The sequence below is a fragment of the Microtus oregoni genome, unplaced genomic scaffold (genome assembly GCF_018167655.1).
Source record: "Microtus oregoni isolate MIOR12 unplaced genomic scaffold, Mior012 000074F_003, whole genome shotgun sequence".
NCBI classification, from domain to species: domain Eukaryota; kingdom Metazoa; phylum Chordata; class Mammalia; order Rodentia; family Cricetidae; genus Microtus; species Microtus oregoni.
Window position 1 is genome coordinate 1,240,546 of NW_024543990.1, and position 20,439 is coordinate 1,260,984.

Sequence of the window (20,439 nt, forward strand, 5' to 3'; positions counted from 1 at the left end):
AGCCTTTAGAAAGCACTTCTGGAGAAAAGGGTCATTTGGCCTAAAAGGTGGGTGGAGAATACCTGAAAGTCAAGCCTGAACCCACTTGGCCTGGATGAGCAGCATGAGGGGCGTGGCACCACTGATTACCTTGTCTGGCGGGATGGCATAGAGTTCTGGCACCAAGTGGATCCCATCTTTGCCTCTGATTAATATTCCCTCCAGAGCTTCTCGGTATTCTTGGACCTGGAAAGCAGCCCCAGCACGTTTAGTGTGACAGAGGTTGTCAGTTTATGATGCAATGGCAATACAACTTAGAAACCAACAACACACTAGGCCTCTTGGCAACAAATAGGGCAAAACATGCTAAAATGTTTGGCTGTAGAAGACCAGAGAGGGACTCCTGCTGACAGTGTTAGGAGAAGGGGGACACCATTGCTTGTCCCTCCCTGAGACCAGCCACATGTGCCAAGTTTCCAGGGAGAGGGGAAGGGTAGCCCCCGAGGAAGTAGCTGTTTGGGCCTTAAACTTTCCACTGTACTATCATTTATACTATACCAGATATCATTCCCATACTCTTATAGTTTAAATAATTTGCTCTTAAGTTGTCTCATATGTAAAATTTGTCTTACCAAGTTTAAAACATCTTGGGCTAGAAATCTTATCTTAGGCAGCATATTCTATTTCTGCCCTAAGTGGAAGTTTTCCAATAATCAATCTTTTTCTTTTTCCTTCCTTCCTTTTTCTTGCTCTTTCTTTCCTTCCTTCCATTCCTCACCCCCCCACTTCCCTTTCCATCTCCCCCTCTCTCCCCTTCCCCACTCCCTTCCTCTCTCTTAAGGATCTGGGGGCGATGGTTCAAGTCAGTAAGGCGCAAATGTGAGGACCTAAGTCTGGATCCCCAGAATCTTCATAAAAGACCTGGTGGCACATCTATGACCCCAGAGGTGGGAGAGAGGACAGAGACCAAGTGGATCTTGTTGTGATATTTTGATTGCATTCCGAATTTCCCAAGACTGTCAATAAAGTTTGTTTTGATTCAAAGGGTGGTGCTAACTACTAGCAGTATGGTGGGGATGAGAAAGGGTCTCTGCTCTTTTGGATGGAGGAAAAAGAGAGATGGGGGGGGGGTCATTACTGCTTCTCTGATCATTAAGGTTCTTACCCTAATATCTGACTCCTGAGTTTTTATTGTTAAAGAATAATTAGATAAACACATCATCTGGCATCCAACTCAGGGCACTAAATCAGGAGGTAGCCATCAGGAGGTAGCCGCCTCCACCCTGGTTTTGCAGCCACCAGAGCCACTGCTGCTGGCTAGTTTTTTCTCCCTTGGCCCACGCCCTCTGAGCAAATCTGGAATTTTCCTGTTGCAGCCTCTCCTCAACAGCCTCCAGCTGCTGCCCATTCCTAGCCCCAAACTCCACAGGTGCCTGGGCTTCAAATGCCACAAGTTTTAGTCACCCATCCGTGACTGGTCTGCCTTCAAGTGGCCCCCATGTCCTCACTTCCTGCCACGCATGCTTCTTCCACACATTTCCCTGTGTCAGCATTTTAGGTGCCTGAGTCCCTTTCCCTGTGAATTGTGCGCATCCCCTGGATGCCTTGTTTAAGACACTGCCATACCAGGTCAGTCGCCTTGACACCTGCTTGGGCTTTTATTGCTGCTGTGACCACACACACTCTCAACCCCCAGCTACACATGAGCAGCTCTCAACCAGGCCGTGCGCCACCTGTATTCTCTACCCAGTCTCACACTTCACTGTCATCATCATCAGATCTGGTGAGACACCTGGGAATTCTTAAGGAGGGATTACTTTTTAAAAAAAAAAGGTTTTCCCCATGTAAAAAAAATGGGAAACAATATTATGATGCAGGATATTAGGTCCCTGTATGGTTCCACAATGGATGGTTTGAAAATGGAACAAAATAAAGGGATAATCATCTTAACTGGGATTGACATAATGTCAATTATCATTATCAGTTTGGTTATTCATGCTTGATCCTTTAAAAAGTTGTTTGGTGTCAGTGACAAATACAAAAAAATTGACTGGTAAGATACAATCCTTACTTAGAAAGACATACTAATGAAACCAGGAAAAATATTCACATACAGACAGAGGCGTTTGGAACAGAACCTAGCACACCACTCACTGCACTATTAAACCCGAAGAGGAGCAGTACAAGGTTATTAGGAAACCAACCTTACTTTATCATCAAGAATGACCACCAGATGATAGGCATCTCCAAGGCTATTCAGAAGTTAACTGGAATCCTATAGAAATTTTATATTTGAAGAGATTTAAGGAAGCAATAGTTTCATATGGTATGCATTCTCCTTTTGTAAAGCAGATGTTAAATTCATGGACCACTTGGAACAGAATTATTCCACGAGACTTAAAAGATTTAATTATAGCAGTATTGGAAGCTGACCCTCAGTTACAATGGAAAACGTGGTAAAGAGATAATTCAGATGCAGATACCTTAGAGAAAAATGTTTGAAAAAGTAAAGAAAATTCTGCCTTATTAGGAATTACAAATTGCTCCTGAAAACATACAAAGAGGATATTTTATTAAGTACCTAGGATATAAGATAGGTTTGCAAAAAATTCAACCATAGAAAGTACAAATCAGGAAATATCAATTACAAACTCTTAATGATTTCAAAAATTGTTGGGAGATAATTAACTAGCTATGGCCTAGAACTCAATTGACTACCCAGGACCAAAGCAATTTACTTCAAACCTACAAGGTGATAGGGACATAAATAGTTCAAGAAAATTATCAGCTGAGGCTGAGAGAGAATTGGCTTTGGTAGAAAAGAAATTACAGGATGTACACGTCGATCATTTGGATCTAGAGCTTAATTGTATTCTGGTTATTTTACCTTCTATGCATTCTCCTACAGGAATTCTTATGCAGAGATAGTATCTTAGAATGGATATTTTTAACACAGAGAGTAAAAAATTAAAGAGCCATATAGAAAACGTTTCTGAATTGATTCTGAAAAGAAAATTAAGACTTTGTCAATTAGTAGGAGTAGACCCAGCAGAAATAGTGGTGCCTTTTACTAATGCTGAAAACTCCTCATTATGGACAGAAAATGAACACTGGCAAAGAGTTTCCAGTAATTTTGGGGAGGGATTAACAACAAATATCCCAAATGCAAGAGAGTTCAGTTTATAAAGAGAACTAATTGGATCCTTCCTCACATTGTACAAGGAATACCAATTTCTGGAGCCTCTATAATCTATACCGATGCAAAAAAATCAGAAAAGGCAAGTTATAAGTCAGGAAATTTAAGTAAAGCAGCTCCAAGTCCTTATGATTCTGTTCAAAGTCAGAATTATATGCTAGTCTCAGGGTATTATTAGATTTTCCAGAGCCTCTTTTGTGTACCATGGATATATTTAACAAACTGTGGTTCTTTAACCTCTCTGAGATCTGCTGCATATGACATTTAAAATGTTAAGTTTTCTGCAGTGAACCATGACCATTCCTAACAATGACTGTTTTAAGTCTCCAAAGGATGATGGGGACCCACAATAATTCCACCTGGATCGTGGTAATACTACTAAGCTGATAAACAACACCCAAAGATCAGCTTTGGACCACAAACTGATCAGGAAAATTTCAAGGTGGCTAGCTGAGGTGATCCACCCTCATGCACCACTCCAGTCAGGACTTCAGATAAGCCCTATACTTTCCCATTCATTACACAGAGACTGGCAAGAAATGATACAGCTAGCTCTCCCAATACTTGACCATTATTTCAATTTTCTCAGGGTCCTCAGGAGATGCCATTACTCCACATACATCAGGATGCAGTCTAGAGAACAAGACACCCACATTTCCAAGAGATTGGTTGGGTGAGTTTTGATCATTCGGTGGCTTATGGATATTTGTCATTATTTAGATGAGTTGGTTACAAGTTGTTATTGGTAATGGTCAAGAAACAAGCTGAACAAAGGAAATTAGATTTAGGGATCTCATTCCAAAAAGAAAAAGGGGGATATAGAAATGATAGGAAGATTGTTGAATCTACTTTTAAACTAAAAAGGCAACTAACTACTAGTCTTAAATATTTTACATTGGAATGGACTTTTGTATATCGATACAAATTTAAGGTTATTTTTGTTAGAACACACTGTACATATGTTTCTACTCTTATTTAAGGTACTGTACCTATGCAGCTCATTTAACAGAGTAATGTGCATTTCTAGTCTTTGAAAGTTATTACTACAAACTATTTAGGATAATAAAGAAATGCAGGTTAGCAGTCACTTTTGTCAATTAAACTTGTAGTCATGTTAGGTATGCTTTCAAGGTCAAACAGAGATAGATTTTAGATAGACAGGGCTTCTTCAAACACTTCAGAGAGGTACATAATATGACATTTAAGATATTTTAATAACATAAGGCTTTTCATGACAATGAAACATGTCTGCTCCTGGCAGCACCAATCTACCTCCTGCCTCATCTGTATCAGATCCTCGAAAAGGGCCTTCCTAGCTATGAGCGAACTTACAATATTTGATATATAATATGTGGACCCTGAATGCACAAAATAGGATGCTTGACTAACAAGGGGAAGTGTGAACGAAAAGCTCTTGAAAGAAATCTGTCTGCCGAGACTGATTAGTGATTTGAATTCGGTGCTGTGGAGAGACTGGAATGCTGCAGCTCCAAAGGCTAGTGACCCTCTAGAACAGCCATTCCTTGCCCACCTCTCTGGTAGAATTAGTATCCTGTGACTAATAATAAAAACCTTCTGGAATTTTTTAATTTAGCAAACCACTGGCTTTCACCAACCTAAAAGCTCAACTAGCATCTGGGGCTTACAGAAAAGCTTATCCTATCTCACTGTACCCACCTCTCTGGTGTACCCACCCCAGCACTATATTTTAAATTTGCCTTTATTTGTGACTTACTTTCTTCTGTAAAACTAAAAAACTTCATGAAACTGTTTCCATGTTGGAACATGGAGTTTGGAGTAGCCTAAGTACATGTTCCAGAACCATGGACACTTAAAATGGTTACAGGGTAAACTATGTCTTATGCCCTTAAAAAAATATGAAGCATAGGAATTTTAATCTCATTTCCCCCTGTCCCCTTAATTATTGCTAAGTCTATTTTCACTGAAACTCAAAGTTAGTCATTCTGAGAACTTTCAGTACTTAGAATAAAAGACAAGAAGGCCCAACATAAACTCTAAACACAATACAAGAGTGAATAATGAAAGGACCTTACCATTTGAAGTGTACTGCCTATGTTCCTGAACACTGGGCTTTCAAAAGCCAAAATGCATGAGACTACTGCCCACCTCCTTCTCTTCCAGACCCAGAATATGATCAGAACGGGCTCTGAGAAGCCAGAGTGAGATCCTGGTCAACAGGATCTATTGGCACTATTGAATGTAGTGGAAACTAGCAGATAGGGTGTACCTGGAGGAAGTTAGTCATTAAAGTTATTCCTCTCCTTTTAACTTATTTATTTTATTTTGTCACAGCAATAGGAAGGCTACTAACGCTGCAGGGCAGCAATGTAATCTAAGCTTGTCTTTTTTATAAAATCACTTGGGCTCGGGTGTAGAGAATGGGAAGAACAGGGAGTAAAGCTGGAGCTTGGAGGCAGGGGTTGATACACTAAACAAAGTTACCGTCTGCTCTGAAAGGAATAAAAGGAACACCTATCCGAGATAGACAGGAACTATGCCTCCTAGCTCGCATGCCCTTGTCTAGTTAGTTCCCCCAACTCCCACTCTTGAGTATGTGCCATCCATTTAAGCAAGCATGTGATGGAGGCACTTCGCCAGTTCTGTCAGAAGACTTAAGGAAGCTTGGCAGCCTATGCATTTACATTTCTGGGGAAAAGACAACTATGGCATAAAAAATCTAATGACCCAGAGATTCTACTGTTGTGAAAAGCCCAAGTGAGGCACATGGATAAGAACTGAGTCCCTGCCGCAGCTCAGCTGAGCATCCAGCCTTAGCTGGCAGTCAGGTTTCACTCACCAGCCACATTAATGGGACCATCTTAAGAGTAGGTCCTCTAGCCCCATGAACTATCCCAGGGGAACATGAGGAGAAGCAGAGACAATCTGTTCTTACTGGCTCTGCCAAAATAACAGAATTATGAACAAATAAATAAAACAGCTGCTGCTTTAACTCACTAGGCTTCAGAAAAGTTTTTAAAATGGCAATATATAGCTGAAACAAAATGACTCTCTGCTAATAGTGATCAGCCCATCAGTGGGATGAACAGGCTTATGAGCACGGTGCCCAGCGTTTTCTCACCTGAACAGCATCACCATTGAAGATTCCATCTATGATTAAGTAAGTCCAGAACACGGGCCATTCACATTCAATGTTTTCAAAGAGCTTAAGTTCAGCAGGGTCATAATGCAGTCGATGAGGGTCCTAGAACCCAACATATAAAAGTTTTAGAAAAGGATGTTACATTTCTTACACAATGCCACTCTGCCTCACTTGGTTTCCTTCGCCTATCTCAGTCAGTGCAGCTTTGTTATGACTAGGAGTCTACAATCAGGGGAAATGCTAGTTTGGGCAAAATTTCAGACACTAAATCAGAAATACACAAAGGACTTCTCCGTAGTTTATGACATTAAAGCATCCTATCTCTCTACAAAATAGCAATTTGTCTATTGCAGTGCTTGGCAGATGATCTGTTTCACTTATATCATAATTTATATCATAATATTAATCACTGTGGCATTAAAACCCAAAAGAAGGGTACAAATTAGCTTTAGAAAATAACGTGTGAGCCACAGATTTACTCATCCTTGATTTACGAGTTGGCTTGACCTGATGATCATTCTTTTCTATATAACTCCAGGCTTGCTGACTCCAAAATTAATACTTTCCTTCCCAATATTCAACATGTAATTATAAGCAATAGAGGGAAAATGACACAGTGGCAAGTAGATATGGAGCAGGTAAGGAACACAAGAAGCAATATTTAAATACAACCTCTCTTGGGGTTTTATAACCATCCCGAAGGAAGCGACAACATCCATAACGCCCCTGGAAAGGTGAATAAAAAAAAAAGCAGAGCTGATGAAATCGAAAGAAATTTTCTTTGCCTTTTAATTTCAACTCAAGTCAGTACTTCATCCCCTTTCCCTTGCGATTTTCGGTGAGCAAACATGCACCAGTGTTGTTTGCTTTAATGTAAAGAGTTCTTTTGAAGTACTAAGCAAAGCAAATTCAGACTTGATGAGCATTCAGAAGAGAACACAGGAGCATTCCATCAGAGTCTGGGGTGGGGCTGCAAATATGCTCCTCAGGGACTCAGTGAATGACTATGCCTTCCCCTTCCGTGAGGTTTACAGTATCAGACATAGATACAAAGGTACCCTCGCTCGGTGAGGAAAGCACTGACATCTGAAATGGCTGGCTGCTCTGTGTATATCTGGGATGCTAAAGGCTACTCCACAGACTCAATGCGCTCAGGCTGTGCATGCTGAAGGCGGTCTGCTTCAGAGGCCTGGCAAGACCTGGAGGAGGGGGAAGGAGTCATGAGGTAGAAGCATGGAGGCGGGGCCTCCTGAACTATGTGGTAGCTGGTTCACTGGCTGCAGATGTCATGGCTCCTCTCCAGTTTTCCGGGTGTCAGGAAAGCAGGCTGGGTACGATGGTGCCTTATTCCTAATCCCTGGATGCAGCTCTGGATGCCTATTCCCCAGTTTCTTTTGCAGGTGGGGCTGTTCTGGCAGGCTTGGCTATCCCTTGTCCAGGAGGTCTGTACAAGTTCTGTGTGGTTCTGGGAATCATTCCAGGGGACTTGACATAGAAGCCATTTGTCCTGTAAGCTCATTACAACTGCCCTTTCAGCTGCAGCTACCCAAATCATCCCCTTTTCTCCACAGGGCTTAACCCTTCCAGTTGCTTTCTTTTGCGAATATGATTGGAGACACTTCAATTCCTTTGTTTGCAATGGACAAAGATATTTCTTACAGAATATAGGTGGGACAATCAATATGGAAGCTTTGACCTAGGAAACTTACATACTTGGACAATTTTATAGATTTCTGTTTGCTGAGAATGTAAGATGGTCTTAGCTTAGTGATCTGTTACTGCATGCAGTAATGGAGTCTCATCATTCAAATTCTTATTAGAATACAAAAATATGAGTTTCATTGTATTTCATAATTTTAATATTTTTATTTTATTTTGTTCTCATTTAACTATTATTTTCTTGTCTTCCTCTCTCCCTCCATTGGTTTCTTTTCTCTTTTCAAAGTCAACCTTTCTCCTTTGATGTGACGTGTATATGTGTGTGTGTGTGTGTGTATGAGAGAGAGAGAGAGAGAGAGAGAGAGAGAGAGAGAGAGAGAGAGAGAGAGAGAGAGAGAAGAGAGAGAGAGAGAGAGAGAGAGAGAGGTATCAGCCATTTTACTTAACCCCTGTCCACCTTATTTTTCTGTGACAGAGGCTCTCACTGAACCTGGAGTTTACCAATTCTGCTAAACTGGTTGGTCAGCAAACCTGATGGATCCACCCATCTCTTCCTCCCCAGTGCTGGGATTATGGATATGTGCTGCTGGGTTGTGAAATAGTTGCTGGGGATCTGAACTCAGGTCCTCATGCTTGTACATCAAGCACCTGGATATGTGCTTTTGTTCTGGCAGGGTCTATAGAGCTTTCAAGAGATTCTGTAAGGACTCTTCCTATAACCTCTAAGCAGTGGTTCGCAACCTTCCTAATGCTGTGACCCTTTAATACAGTTCCTCATGTTGTGGTGACCCCCAGCCATAACATTATTTTCGTTGCTACTTCATAGCTGTAATTTTGCTACTGTTATGAAACATAATGTAAATGTCTGATATGCAGGCTATCTGATATGCAACCACTATGGGGTTTTCATGAAGTACAGGCTGAGAACTGCTGATCTAGGGAAACCACACCATGAGCTATAAGGATAAGTTAGATGCCCTATGTCATCACATAAACATGGCATTTAATGCAGAACGGGGGGGCATTGGCCAATGCTTACCTGAAGCTTGGAAATAATTTCATTTTTGGTCACATTCACAAGGTTCGCATCTTCTACTGCAAAGGCCGGGAAAGAAATAATAGAAAGAAGTCCGGCATCGATTTCTTTAGATGTTGATGCTCGTGGCAACATGGAGAAAAGAATTGACTGAATAAAAACAAAGAAGTGGTTTAAGCTATAGAAGCAGGACTAGCTAGATAGAGTAGCTAGGGACCATCACCTTAGCCTACAGGAAACGTTCAAAGGAGTTTGTCTATTTGGGGAAGGACTCAGTCTTACCAGCATGGCATCGGCTGGCCACTCCTGCTTACCCAGCCACCCAGACAATGCTTCCTCTTCCTTGGGAAAGGAGGGGGGAGTTGAAGAGAACATGCCAGTCTGAGGCTTGTGCTCAGAACTGCCATCTTCCCTTCTTCCCATGCTCACTGATGGGGAAGAACTACAGTGCTGTTTGTGTCATTGTGGCCAAGATGCCTGGCTACGAAGACAGAAACCAGACAAAAACATTCACACAGCACCAGCAACAGAGAGACAGATGCTTTTGTGAAACGGGACTAGATGAGTTAGGTAAGTTAAAAACTGCTTTAATGAGGAGTAAAATTCAGATCTCCTGAGTGCCAGACAAAACAGTTTAGTTCCAGAACTTTTAAAGATTATCGGAGGCACTATGATAGTACCTTAACAATGAGGTAGCTAGATTAAGCACTATAAATGTAGAAGGGGGTTAGAATTATAAGGAAATGTTTGGAAAAGTAAAGGAAGTAATGTTGAGATAAATGTACAGATAAAAAACAAGCTCATTAAATATTCTATCTGAAGCTAGAAATAAGGTATTATACCAAATTAATACACAAGGACTCTGAGACACAGGATTCATGCCCCAGGTCATGTAGCCAGTGATCGAGCTACAATTCTAACCCAACTTAAACTTTCCCATTACACTATATATCTACTAAGACACATACCAGTCAGTATTTCTTTATTAATGTATACTGTAAGAAAATACCATAGATTCATTAAGGACTATGCTTAGTGAGGAAAATGGAATGAGCTGGAAGGTGGGGCTGAGTGGAACCCTTTAGCTCTAGAATAAACCTTTTTTATGGTCAAACAATTCTTGGTTCAGTTCTTTAACTATAGTCATGAACCACTTAATGAGTGGCACATTCTGAGAAAAACAATATTAGGTGATTTCATCATTGCATAAATATCATAGAGTATACTGACAAACAGATCATATAGTTTACTACATGCGCAGGCTGTGTGGTACATTTTGGTCAATAAGAGACAAAATACAATATGATACCACAGTATATGCCATCCGTCGTTGGCCAAAATGTAACTATAAAGTACATGGTTATAATCACTTATTTTCACAGTCTCTTTGCCTGGAAACACGAACTCTTACTTGAAGCTTTTGACAAGTGTTTGGGGTTAGGTTTATTTAAAGAAAGGGTTTCATGTTGCTTAAGATAGTTAAGTTGTAGTTAAGCTAGCCTTGAACTTGGTAATTACTTCCCTCAGTAGCTGAAGATGAGCTTGATCTTTTGGTCCCCGTGCCTCTTCCTTCCTGGGATTACAGGCATGTACCATCAAACATGGTTTACTACTTACAAGTTATGTTTCTGACTCTTAGTCCCAGCACATAGTAGACCCACACTAATAATTGCTAATAATAATTAAGGACTTTCTGCTTAATGGCACCCCTTACACTGTATCAATCATTCCTGTGATCTGTATTTCAAAGAAGCTCTATAAATTTGCCATCTCTCATTTCCCCTCTCCCCTCACCTACTCTGTACACTATGCCTCCTCACTTCAAGTGAAATGCCACTTGTCAGCCACCCCATTTGGGAACACTAAGAATGAAGCTGTGAGAAAAGCACTTACATACTCAAAAAAACATAGAACAGATTTCGCTTCTAGCAGAACCAAGCCGCTTTGGCTGTTAGCTCCATGTACAGAGACTCACCATGGTTTACGTCTGCATGGTGCTTTCTGGCTACAAAGCACTTGGGCAAGTTGGCCAGGTTCATTTGCTCTGCTCCTTACAGTTACTCTGTGAGGCGGGAGGGAAGGCACCTATACCACTTTATAGATGAGGAAGCTGAATCACAAAGAGGTCACGTCAGTAACCGGAAGTGGGGCCCAAGGCTTTCTTAGCTCGGATTCTCCTCCCCTATTTTCTGGAGCCTATGTTGAGGAGGTCGGGAGGAGGCACACTGAGTATCTTTAGCCTGAGATTCACACCAGTGGCCTACAGGCTGGATGTTACCTGGCAGTGCTCCACTTCGTCAGGCAGGACATGAATGACTGACTTGCGTCCTCCATGGGCTCCAAAAAGATCGAGTTCGTCAATTGCCTCAAGTGCTGCCTACAAAAACAGGTAAGAATTACTGGTCTTTTTAATAAACACACATGCATCCTAACTTGGCACTCCCTTTTCATTATGCAATCTAACATACACATTTCTGCTAATGGCAATGAAGAATGTCTTTAAAATCTATCTAGCGTCCTATCGCCATGGTCTCTTTTCATTTTCAGCAGCTCACAGCTTTGCAGGATGACACTGTTCATTCTATGAATAAGAAAGAAAACAGGAAAACATTTCCTCATATGAAAGTGATATTCTACCCAAAGACAGAAAATTAACAAGTCACTAACATCATGTGTGGGGGCACAAAAAATTAACTCAGGACTGGCTTTCCATTTACCTATTTTTGCAGTTAACCCACCTCATGGCTAATTGAGAAAGTTAATTAGGTTTTCAGGAAAAAGTACATTTTCTGTCAGTTTGCTGTATTGGAGCATATTCATTGTTGCTTTTAAAACTGTGGCTCTGGAACCTTCATGCTGTCTAAGTAGTTCATGCCTACGTTGAGAAGGAGGTGGGAAGGCTGCACACTGAATGTCTTTAGCAAGAGATTCACACCAGTGGCCTACAGGGGGAATGTGCCCCACAGGTCCACTGTTCAGCTTTAAGAGTTCTCCCAACCCACTTTGTCTTCTGTTTCCATTCTTCTTGTCTCCATCTCTGTCCTGTCTTATCTCATTGCCTCTCTTCTCTTTTTCCTTTTTAGAACAGGGCCTCACTGTGCTGCCTAGATTGGCCCTAAACTCCTGGGTTCAAGTCACCATCCTGCTTCAGTACTCTGAGAAGTTGGAATTAGAGGCACACATTACAGTGCTGGCTCGAAGACCATTTTTTAAAACTGATTTTTAGTTGAAATACTTTCAAGGAAAGATCACAGCATCCCCAGTATCCCTCTTGCCCTGTTCTCTTTTTCTCTGGCCAGCTTTACTGATTATTGTTACTTCTCTGACCTTGTAGACTTGAAGCTGTGCATCTCACCTACAAAATTCTCCTGTTATTTAACCTTCACCATGACCTAGAGAGGAAGACTGGCCATCACTAACACAGCTTAACAGCAAGAGCTTGAACCCATGGGTGACACATCAAATAGTAAGGGTGGAAGAACTTAGTTTCTGTCACATTCAGACTTCAGTGTTGGAAATCTATCTTCCTGATCTTTAACTTCACTTGGCTGGGCTACAGGTGCCACTTGGATTTCATATATTTGCTGCTGACCTTCGAAAGAAAAGAACTAATCATATTAAATTCAAATTCCTGAAGAAGAGAAGCCGACAAAAGTCAACCCACACAGAGGGGAGAAGAGGACTGTCACCTTGGCCATTCCCACAGAGCTGGCGTTCAGTTCTGGAATGCCCTGATTAGTCTTATCTCCACGTTCCCACATTCCGTAATCCTGAGGAGAAAAAGGCAGCTATCAGAGGTGGGAGGTACATAAAAAATACTATGGAAAAGCAATTTTTTCTGCTAGCACAAACACAATGAAACAGGAGGATGGCTTCTCAAAGGCTTTGTGGCTGTATATATTCATTCTGCTCTTGCTCAAGTTCAGCTCAGGAGGCCTCTGTACAGAATTTTAGAAGAAAATACTCAAGTGGAACAAAAGAACACACAAAGACACTCTGAAGGCTTATTTCTAAAAGGCATTAATTTGTAACAAACTCAATTTGCAGTGAACATATATATTTTACTTATCTTAAAATCAAAGTGTTGCCTTTCTATTTGGTCAATGCCTTTGAACTTATTTAAAACAATTTCAAAAATTATTTTTAGCATTACCTCTGTCTAAAGAAAATGTTCATCAAGGAACTAAAGCCGCTGTCAAAAATAACTCACTGAACACACAAGGTGTTAAAGACCCATTCATACAAATTAATTCAGAAGACTCAATACATATATACATACACACACACACACACACACACACACACACACACACACACACACACACCTATCTCTGGTGATTCATATTTTTATTAAAAAACCCAACTGTCACATGTTGATTCAAAATACTGCATACACTACTAAAAGAGCAAAAACCTAACAAGATTCAACATGACTGCCTAAACATGACACCATGAGCAAATAAAATACCAACAGACATGTACAATGAAAGAGGAAAGGTTCATGAAGCCTCAACCATCGAAAGAACTACAGGCAACTAAGGAATACTGGCAGTGGGAGTAATAGTCTTCCCCAAGGAGGAGCACACCAATTGGTTATCTGACACCAAATAGTCCTGAAAACATATGTATGTATGTATGTATGTATATGTATGTATGTATACACACACATAACATAGAGACTGACTAGATTATATTTAGATATTTAATGAAAAAAAGGCCATGAATTTGAAAGAAAGCAAGGGGGTATATGGGAAGGTTGGGAAGGAGGAAAGAAAGGAGGAAATGACATAATTATATTATTATACTCTCAAAAAAATAAAAAGAACAGGGTTGATGCCAAAATATCAGTCTTTATTTTTACTATCCAAAGAAGAATGATGGACATAGTGGCTCTTACTATGTGAAGTCATGAAAATTGAAAATTAGGACTAATGACATGGATTCAGAAGTGGTAAAGACTTCAAAAATATGAAAACAACCAGGTATAGCACTCATGCCTGTAATCCCAGCACCTAGAAGGTAGAGGCAGAATTGCTGAGTTTGAGGTCATCCTGCCTCAAAAAAAAAAAAAAACCCTAAAAAAGTAAAAATAAAAAAAGAACAAACAAAAACCAAACCAAACCAAAACAAGGAAGAACATTTACAAATGTAAACACAGAAACCTAGATATACCAGGGTCATTGTAGACCCTTGTTGGGAGCTGTGAACCCCCAGATCCTGAATTTCTTGTAAACAATGTATTATGCTTGCAGCTGCTCTGAGCTCCAGACCCTCAGGAGTTCCTGATGGTAGGGGAGTGGTTTCTGGTGGGTTTGGCTATCATTTAAGGATCCCTATATAAACTGCCCTGGAACACAATAAAGGGGGGCATTCCTGTTTCAAGGATGACCTGTGTCTCTGTCTGTGTGTCTTTGTGTGTTTAAATCTCCAGGCCCTTGCCCTGCTCATGAATGGTTCTGTAGTGCAGGCACCACAATACAGGAGTAGTACAGGCGCCGCAATACAGGAGTAGTACTGTACTGTCACGTAGTACAGGCGGGCGGTACAGACCCTGACCTGCAAGCAGGCCTTGTGGGTAGACCCACGTGTCTTTTCTCATGCCTGCGCATTCTTTTGCTCCTAAAATTTGACACTCCAATCTAGCAGCTAGAAAACTCATCCTTGAAGACTGTGTGATGCGTTCAGCCTCCATTTCAGATAACTATTGAGCACTAGTTTCTTCCCTAGCTGATCCCGTCAAAGATTCTCTGCATGGCCATAACAGCTAGAGTCTGGCCTCCTCCTTCAGCATGCCAGCAAGTCGACAAGACACTCCACTATTTCCAGTGTCAATTTTCACCTGGGCCTTTACTCTGCACCCTCTATGCCAAATGCTCCCAACCTCTGCTCTCCCTAAATCACACCTTCCCCGTCCCAGCCTGTTCCTGTTGCTCACTCCACTATTCCTGCACTCAAATGCCCGTTCTCTCCCTTTCTTATGGAAACCCAAGGTCTACCTGAAAGCATGCCTTCCCCACAAAAATCTCTTAAGTTTCTTTAGACAGGTCTATCAACTTTGATGCTCTTGACATTCTGAGACAGGTTAAGTCTAGACATAGGGTTGATGTGAACTCATTTCATGTTTATACGGATAGCGTGGCCTTCTCTGCCTGTGGGCTGATGGTGTAAATAAACCCCACGGTGCCCCAGTTCCCACTGAGGCATCAACATGGCTCCTTTTGCAGCCCAATGTAGGCCAGCTCATACATATCCTACAGGGCATTTTAATACATTACTGAATACAGTAATGTATTCAGACAGAGTGTGTGGTACATTCCAAAATGAAATCCATATCCCAGGACAAAAACTAAATACTTTGCACACAAAGGTGACACATTCTGACAGCTCTAGTTTCACTAACGTTCTAGTGAGCCACAAATAGCTGCTTTCACAAAATTGGATGATTTTATTTGATTTTTTGACAGCTAGAAAAAAGACTACCAGCATGGGTACTTACAGCAACTTTATATGCAGCTTCTATGTAAAAGACAAGATTCTGTATGAAGGCCACTTCATCGAGGGTGAAAATAATACGCAAGCCTAACAAAGAAAAGTGATACCGTGAAGACAGTTGCCAGTTATACACAAGCATTTTGCTAGCAGATAAGTCTTTTGATCCTATCTTTCCTTTTCTTATTGGGCACTGAAGTAACTCTGAAGTAAGTCCTTCACAAAGTGAGGGGAGCTCCATCACTGAGGGTGTGTCTATGGGAAGAAAGTTCAGAGGTAAGGCATGGGTTCTCTGGAACATGTTATGTTTGTGCAGAGAAGATTCCAACAAAGCAAAGATTGGAGTCCAGAAGTATCATTCCCTAGCCTTGAGTGAGCCAAAGGAAAGCCTGCACCTGCCCAGGTAGAGGCTAACTTCTGTCTATAGGTGTCAGCCTGGGCCCCTGCATTCCCTGCCCTAGCAAGACACAGATGCACATGACCCCACAGGGAAGTACGCTTTTCCTCTGTATAATCTACTAGTCATTTATAGCACTTGGTATGTTCTCAGTGTGTCCCTCTGAAATTCAGTGTTACTAATGTGACAGTCCTAAGATGCGGGGCTTATATGAGTTTAGACCACGGATAAATGAGGGCCCTCGGGAAAGAGGCTACACACAGCATTCAGTTCTTAATCCATCTGCCGTGTAAAGACAAAGCCTTCTACTTCTTCAGGGGAGGCAGTTCTCACCAAACAGCTCAACTTGTTGGTACATTAATCTTGGACTTTTCAGCCTCTAGAGTTGTGAGAAAAGAAACTTCTATACTATTTGAATTCCCCAGTCTTGGGTATTTTGTTATCACAGTATAAATGGACATTACCCCCTTTACTTTCTGAAATGTCACTCGAATGGCCATGGCTCACCTGAGGCTGTCATCTGGGCCAGGAACAGTAGGAAGAGGGAGGTGGCATCCACCTGGAGGTGGCCCCACTGGTCATCACCCACCACGGTACTGCAAGTAGCAGTGTTATACTTGGCGTGCAGACTGTCCTTGGTGCTCTGAGTGTGCTTGAACTTCTCCACTTTGTCCACCTGAGGACGAAGGCAAGCTGGGTTCACATAACTGTACAGGTTCCTAGCTGGCAGATGGCATATCTAGGGATAATCACTGAATCTTCTAGACCTCTTATGTGACACCTCTGGGAACCAGGAGGATGGGCAGTGGTTGCTGATGAGCACTGCACACAAGGGCCATGATGGAGCTTCTTCCCACTCACTCAATGGAAATACCTCAGCCCAGAGATCACAGGGGAGGCTCAGGTCAAAGGTGTCCTTGTCAAAAGACTCCCCAGCAGGGGCAAACGGTACGTTCTCAAGGACATAGGGAAGGAAGAAAAAGAACCTGTCTAAATGCCAACTTCTCTTTTCTTAACATCACAAAGAACAAAAGAGTGCAATGTCTTTGGCTATTCCAACTAAGGATGGGGTGGGAGCACATGACCCTCTGAACTGGTACAGATCCTAGTAGAAGGTTCTGTGTATAAACATTATAATAAATCGTTTCATTTGCCTTACACTGAAGATGTAAGTAAATAACAATGTCAACTTTTAAACACGAATTACATTTATTGATCTTCTGTGTATATGTGTATGTGTGCAGGCAGGCATGTGGGCGAAGGCAGAGGCCAACTAGCATGTGGGTGCTAGCACTGAACTCAGGTCTTCAGACTTAGTGATGACTGATTCATCTAGCTGGCCCCAATAATGACAAATTTTCACAATGGAAGCACTTGACCTGAAATGACAACACCCAGAATAAAAAATGAGTAGTGCATGGGTTTCTCTGAGTGCTTTTAATATCATCTTTTCCTAATTGAAAAAAGACATGTTCTCCTTTTATACACATAAATCTTTGAAAGAGGACTTTCAGAACTGTCCTTTGAAACTATGGTTCCTAAGCACAATAAAAATTATTGAGGGTAATTTTAGAAAAAGAAAGTAAGCAAAAAATATTTCTGTTTTTTCATGAGAGAGTTCCAAATGTAAGATGCTATCCAAATTAGTGACGCGAATGCACACTCCAGTGCTCTGAAGGTACCAGTCTGTCACGTCCCACCTACTTGTCTCATCATGCACTGCAGGAGACCTCGCATCAGCTTCACCACGTTCTGTGGAAATAAAGTGGCATCAGGAACAAGGCTTCAAGATTACTCATACATGGCCAAAAAAACAGTGTTGTCTGGCAATATTCCAAAAATGACAGATCCCAACTATACAAAAGTATTCTGATTGATCACATTATTGAGACTTTTCTACTCCATCACAAAATAAATCCTTTGACAAAGTGATTTATCTCAAATAAAAGGGTTGGAGCAGATGCATCTTTGGGCTCTGACATTTTTATGAGCTTTGTAATCTGGAACTCTATGGTACATTTCTTAGTAATTTATTTTTGTTACACAAAGGACGAATTAAGCCTGCCATGCCTGTCCAAAAGTAATGATACTTTGCCAAAGGAGCCATTTGTGACACCATTATTGGATCATTGAGCAAAGTTCTTACAAAATATAAGTGGTATCCAAGATTTTTTAATAATATTGCAACCGATTACTATCACTATCATTAGCATTCCAAATCATAATAATGTGGCCGAGTGGTGGTCACGCACGCCTTTAATCCCAGCACATAGGAGGCAGAGGCAGATGGATCTCTGAGTTCGAGGCCAGCCTGGTCTATAGACCTGATGATAATACTACATTAATTAATTAAATACTCTATCCAGACACTGTGAAAAACATTTTATTTATATTATTTTGAGTTCCAGCACCAGCTTTACAAGGTGGGTAGCATTTTCACTCCAGTCTCTACACGAGGAACCTGAGCCTGAAGCAGATGAAGTAACATTTTTCAACTCCCTGTGATGACATGGGGCGTAGAAAAACAGAACCTAGATAATCAGATATCATGGACTAAAAGCAGTTTCTACTTACAGGCATGGGTGTATCATGTCACACACTATACCTTACAGGGGGCAGCAGAGTAAAGGGGCCTGAGAGTTCATGGCCAGGGAAGAGTCTGGAAGGCAGACCCTTCCTCCTCTAAAATCCTAGGATCCTAGAAGATAATTCCATTTTTTGTTACAAAATCTGTTGGGGAAGAAGATGTTACCTCAAATATAAGTTAGCACTGTTATAATGGTTAACTGTACATACACGTTTGTCAACTGACTTCCTCTCAAACTAGGAAAAGGTATTGCCCATGAAAAGAAATGAGTGACTTCCAACTTGGACTGATACTGCCAATCACCAGTCATGGGGAAGCACCTAGAAATGTGCGGTGGGGCATTCTAATCAGAACAATGACAGAGGTGGGGATTATTGGAACTTAACAATCAGGTTAGAGTCCTGAAATATCCCCAAAATGCACAAGACAATCTTAATCAAGCCCCAAGTACCCCTTAAATAAATATTACTCAAAGATGCCCAGTGATTATTATTTTTCATAATCAAGGGTGATATTTCCATTAGTATTTACTTATTTAGTATCACTATGCAGCCTTGGATGGTCTGGAACTCACTATGTAGACCAGGCTCGCTTCAAACTCAGAGATATAGCTGCCTCTGTCCTCTGAGTAGTGGGATTAAAGGTGTGTGCCACTATGCCTAGTCCCAGTTTTTAGTTTATTAACCACACATCAAATAGTAAAAGACATTAAGTATGAAACATTATGGTCTGTTTGAGTTTCAGTAAAGGAACAGAAAATTTAATCAACCTTAGTGATTGTGTGCGTGTGTGCATGCGTGTGTGTGTGTGTGTGTGGTGCGTGTGTATGTATGTATGATGGGAGAGTTGCAAGACACTCGACATAAAATTATTATACCAGCAAATAACTGGTGCACTCATCCATCCCTCTTTCTGGAGGAGCAGCCAGTGACTGCTATTTGTAATTTTAAAAAACTTTATATGCTTCAAAAGCTGAGTGATTTCATCACCTCACACTGAGCAAGCCCTGGTCAAATCCAAGCTTTGCTCCCAGAGATAAGCTTCCTTTCTGAGCTTTCCCACAGTTATCAAATTTCCTTCATGCTGCTTATCACTCATGCCCATTTGGGTTACTATAAACAAGCAACAACTGGGCCCAATCATCCACTAGCTATGAAGGCTGCCCAAGGATGTATGAATTAAAGATAAATCCTAGGACATTTGGTACGGTGTGTGCTTATCTTGTGTGAGGCCCCAAGTTCAGTCCCCATCCCTTAAATTCCATCTGTAGAAAGATAAATCTCAAATGTTCTCATGCCAGGACGATTATACTTTTCCATTTCAGGGCTCCTTACCTAAACACTACTACTCAAAACATTTGGAAAATATTTGTCCAGTACTGGAGATTAAACCCAAGGCTGCTAGCATGCCAGGTAAGCATTTTAGCACTGGGTTACATCCTTCCTCTGAGTTTGGAAACCTTCATTGAGCTATACGGCAAATAACATAGACACAAAATTTAAATAATGCTCAGATCTAAAGGGTGAGTATGAAAAAGTAAGACTCACTTCCTGGAGAATGGTACAAAGTAGAAAGGCATTTTTAAAGGACGTTTAAGAACTGTTTTAAGCAATGGCAACGGCATTTAGATAATATTCTTTGGAATATAACCACCTACCCTAAAAAGCACATGCTTTGGGATGTCTAGCTCCGAAACATTGGATTTTTTGCTTTCTATTTTTTTTTCTCATTTGGTGGCCAGGGTGAAGAGTTGGTAAATGTGGTGGATGGCTATGCATCGACTCTTCACAAATAATCATACCATGAGAGAGAAATATAACCAGGTAGGCATATTAACATGTTGGGGTAGAAATTTGGATGGTTTTGCTTTCCATTTAATGTGCTGTGTGATGTTATTGTTTTATCTCAAACACAAAGATAAACGTGAGGTGCAACCATCTGAATGCCTTCACAAAGTATGCTGTTGCAGAAATGA

At 41.1% G+C, this 20,439-nt stretch overlaps 1 protein-coding gene across 7 annotated transcripts in view; it reads right to left on the minus strand.

Moving 5' to 3' along the window:
- The window catches only part of Phka2 (phosphorylase kinase regulatory subunit alpha 2), an 84,217-nt gene that overhangs the window by 40,036 nt on the left and 23,742 nt on the right, over nucleotides 1-20,439 (minus strand). For all 7 annotated transcript variants that reach the window (XR_005973441.1, XR_005973442.1, XR_005973440.1 and 4 more), the window contains exons 4-12: nucleotides 17,582-17,629; nucleotides 16,385-16,553; nucleotides 15,488-15,570; nucleotides 12,681-12,761; nucleotides 11,270-11,368; nucleotides 8,995-9,141; nucleotides 6,969-7,022; nucleotides 6,276-6,398; nucleotides 130-225 (exon numbers count right to left, since the gene is read on the minus strand). Coding sequence is in view for 4 of the 7 variants with exons in the window: in XM_041642397.1 (XP_041498331.1) it covers nucleotides 130-225; nucleotides 6,276-6,398; nucleotides 6,969-7,022; nucleotides 8,995-9,141; nucleotides 11,270-11,368; nucleotides 12,681-12,761; nucleotides 15,488-15,570; nucleotides 16,385-16,553; nucleotides 17,582-17,629 (900 nt within the window). In the remaining 3 variants the exon portion in view is untranslated. The remainder of the gene's footprint in view (nucleotides 1-129; nucleotides 226-6,275; nucleotides 6,399-6,968; nucleotides 7,023-8,994; nucleotides 9,142-11,269; nucleotides 11,369-12,680; nucleotides 12,762-15,487; nucleotides 15,571-16,384; nucleotides 16,554-17,581; nucleotides 17,630-20,439) is intronic.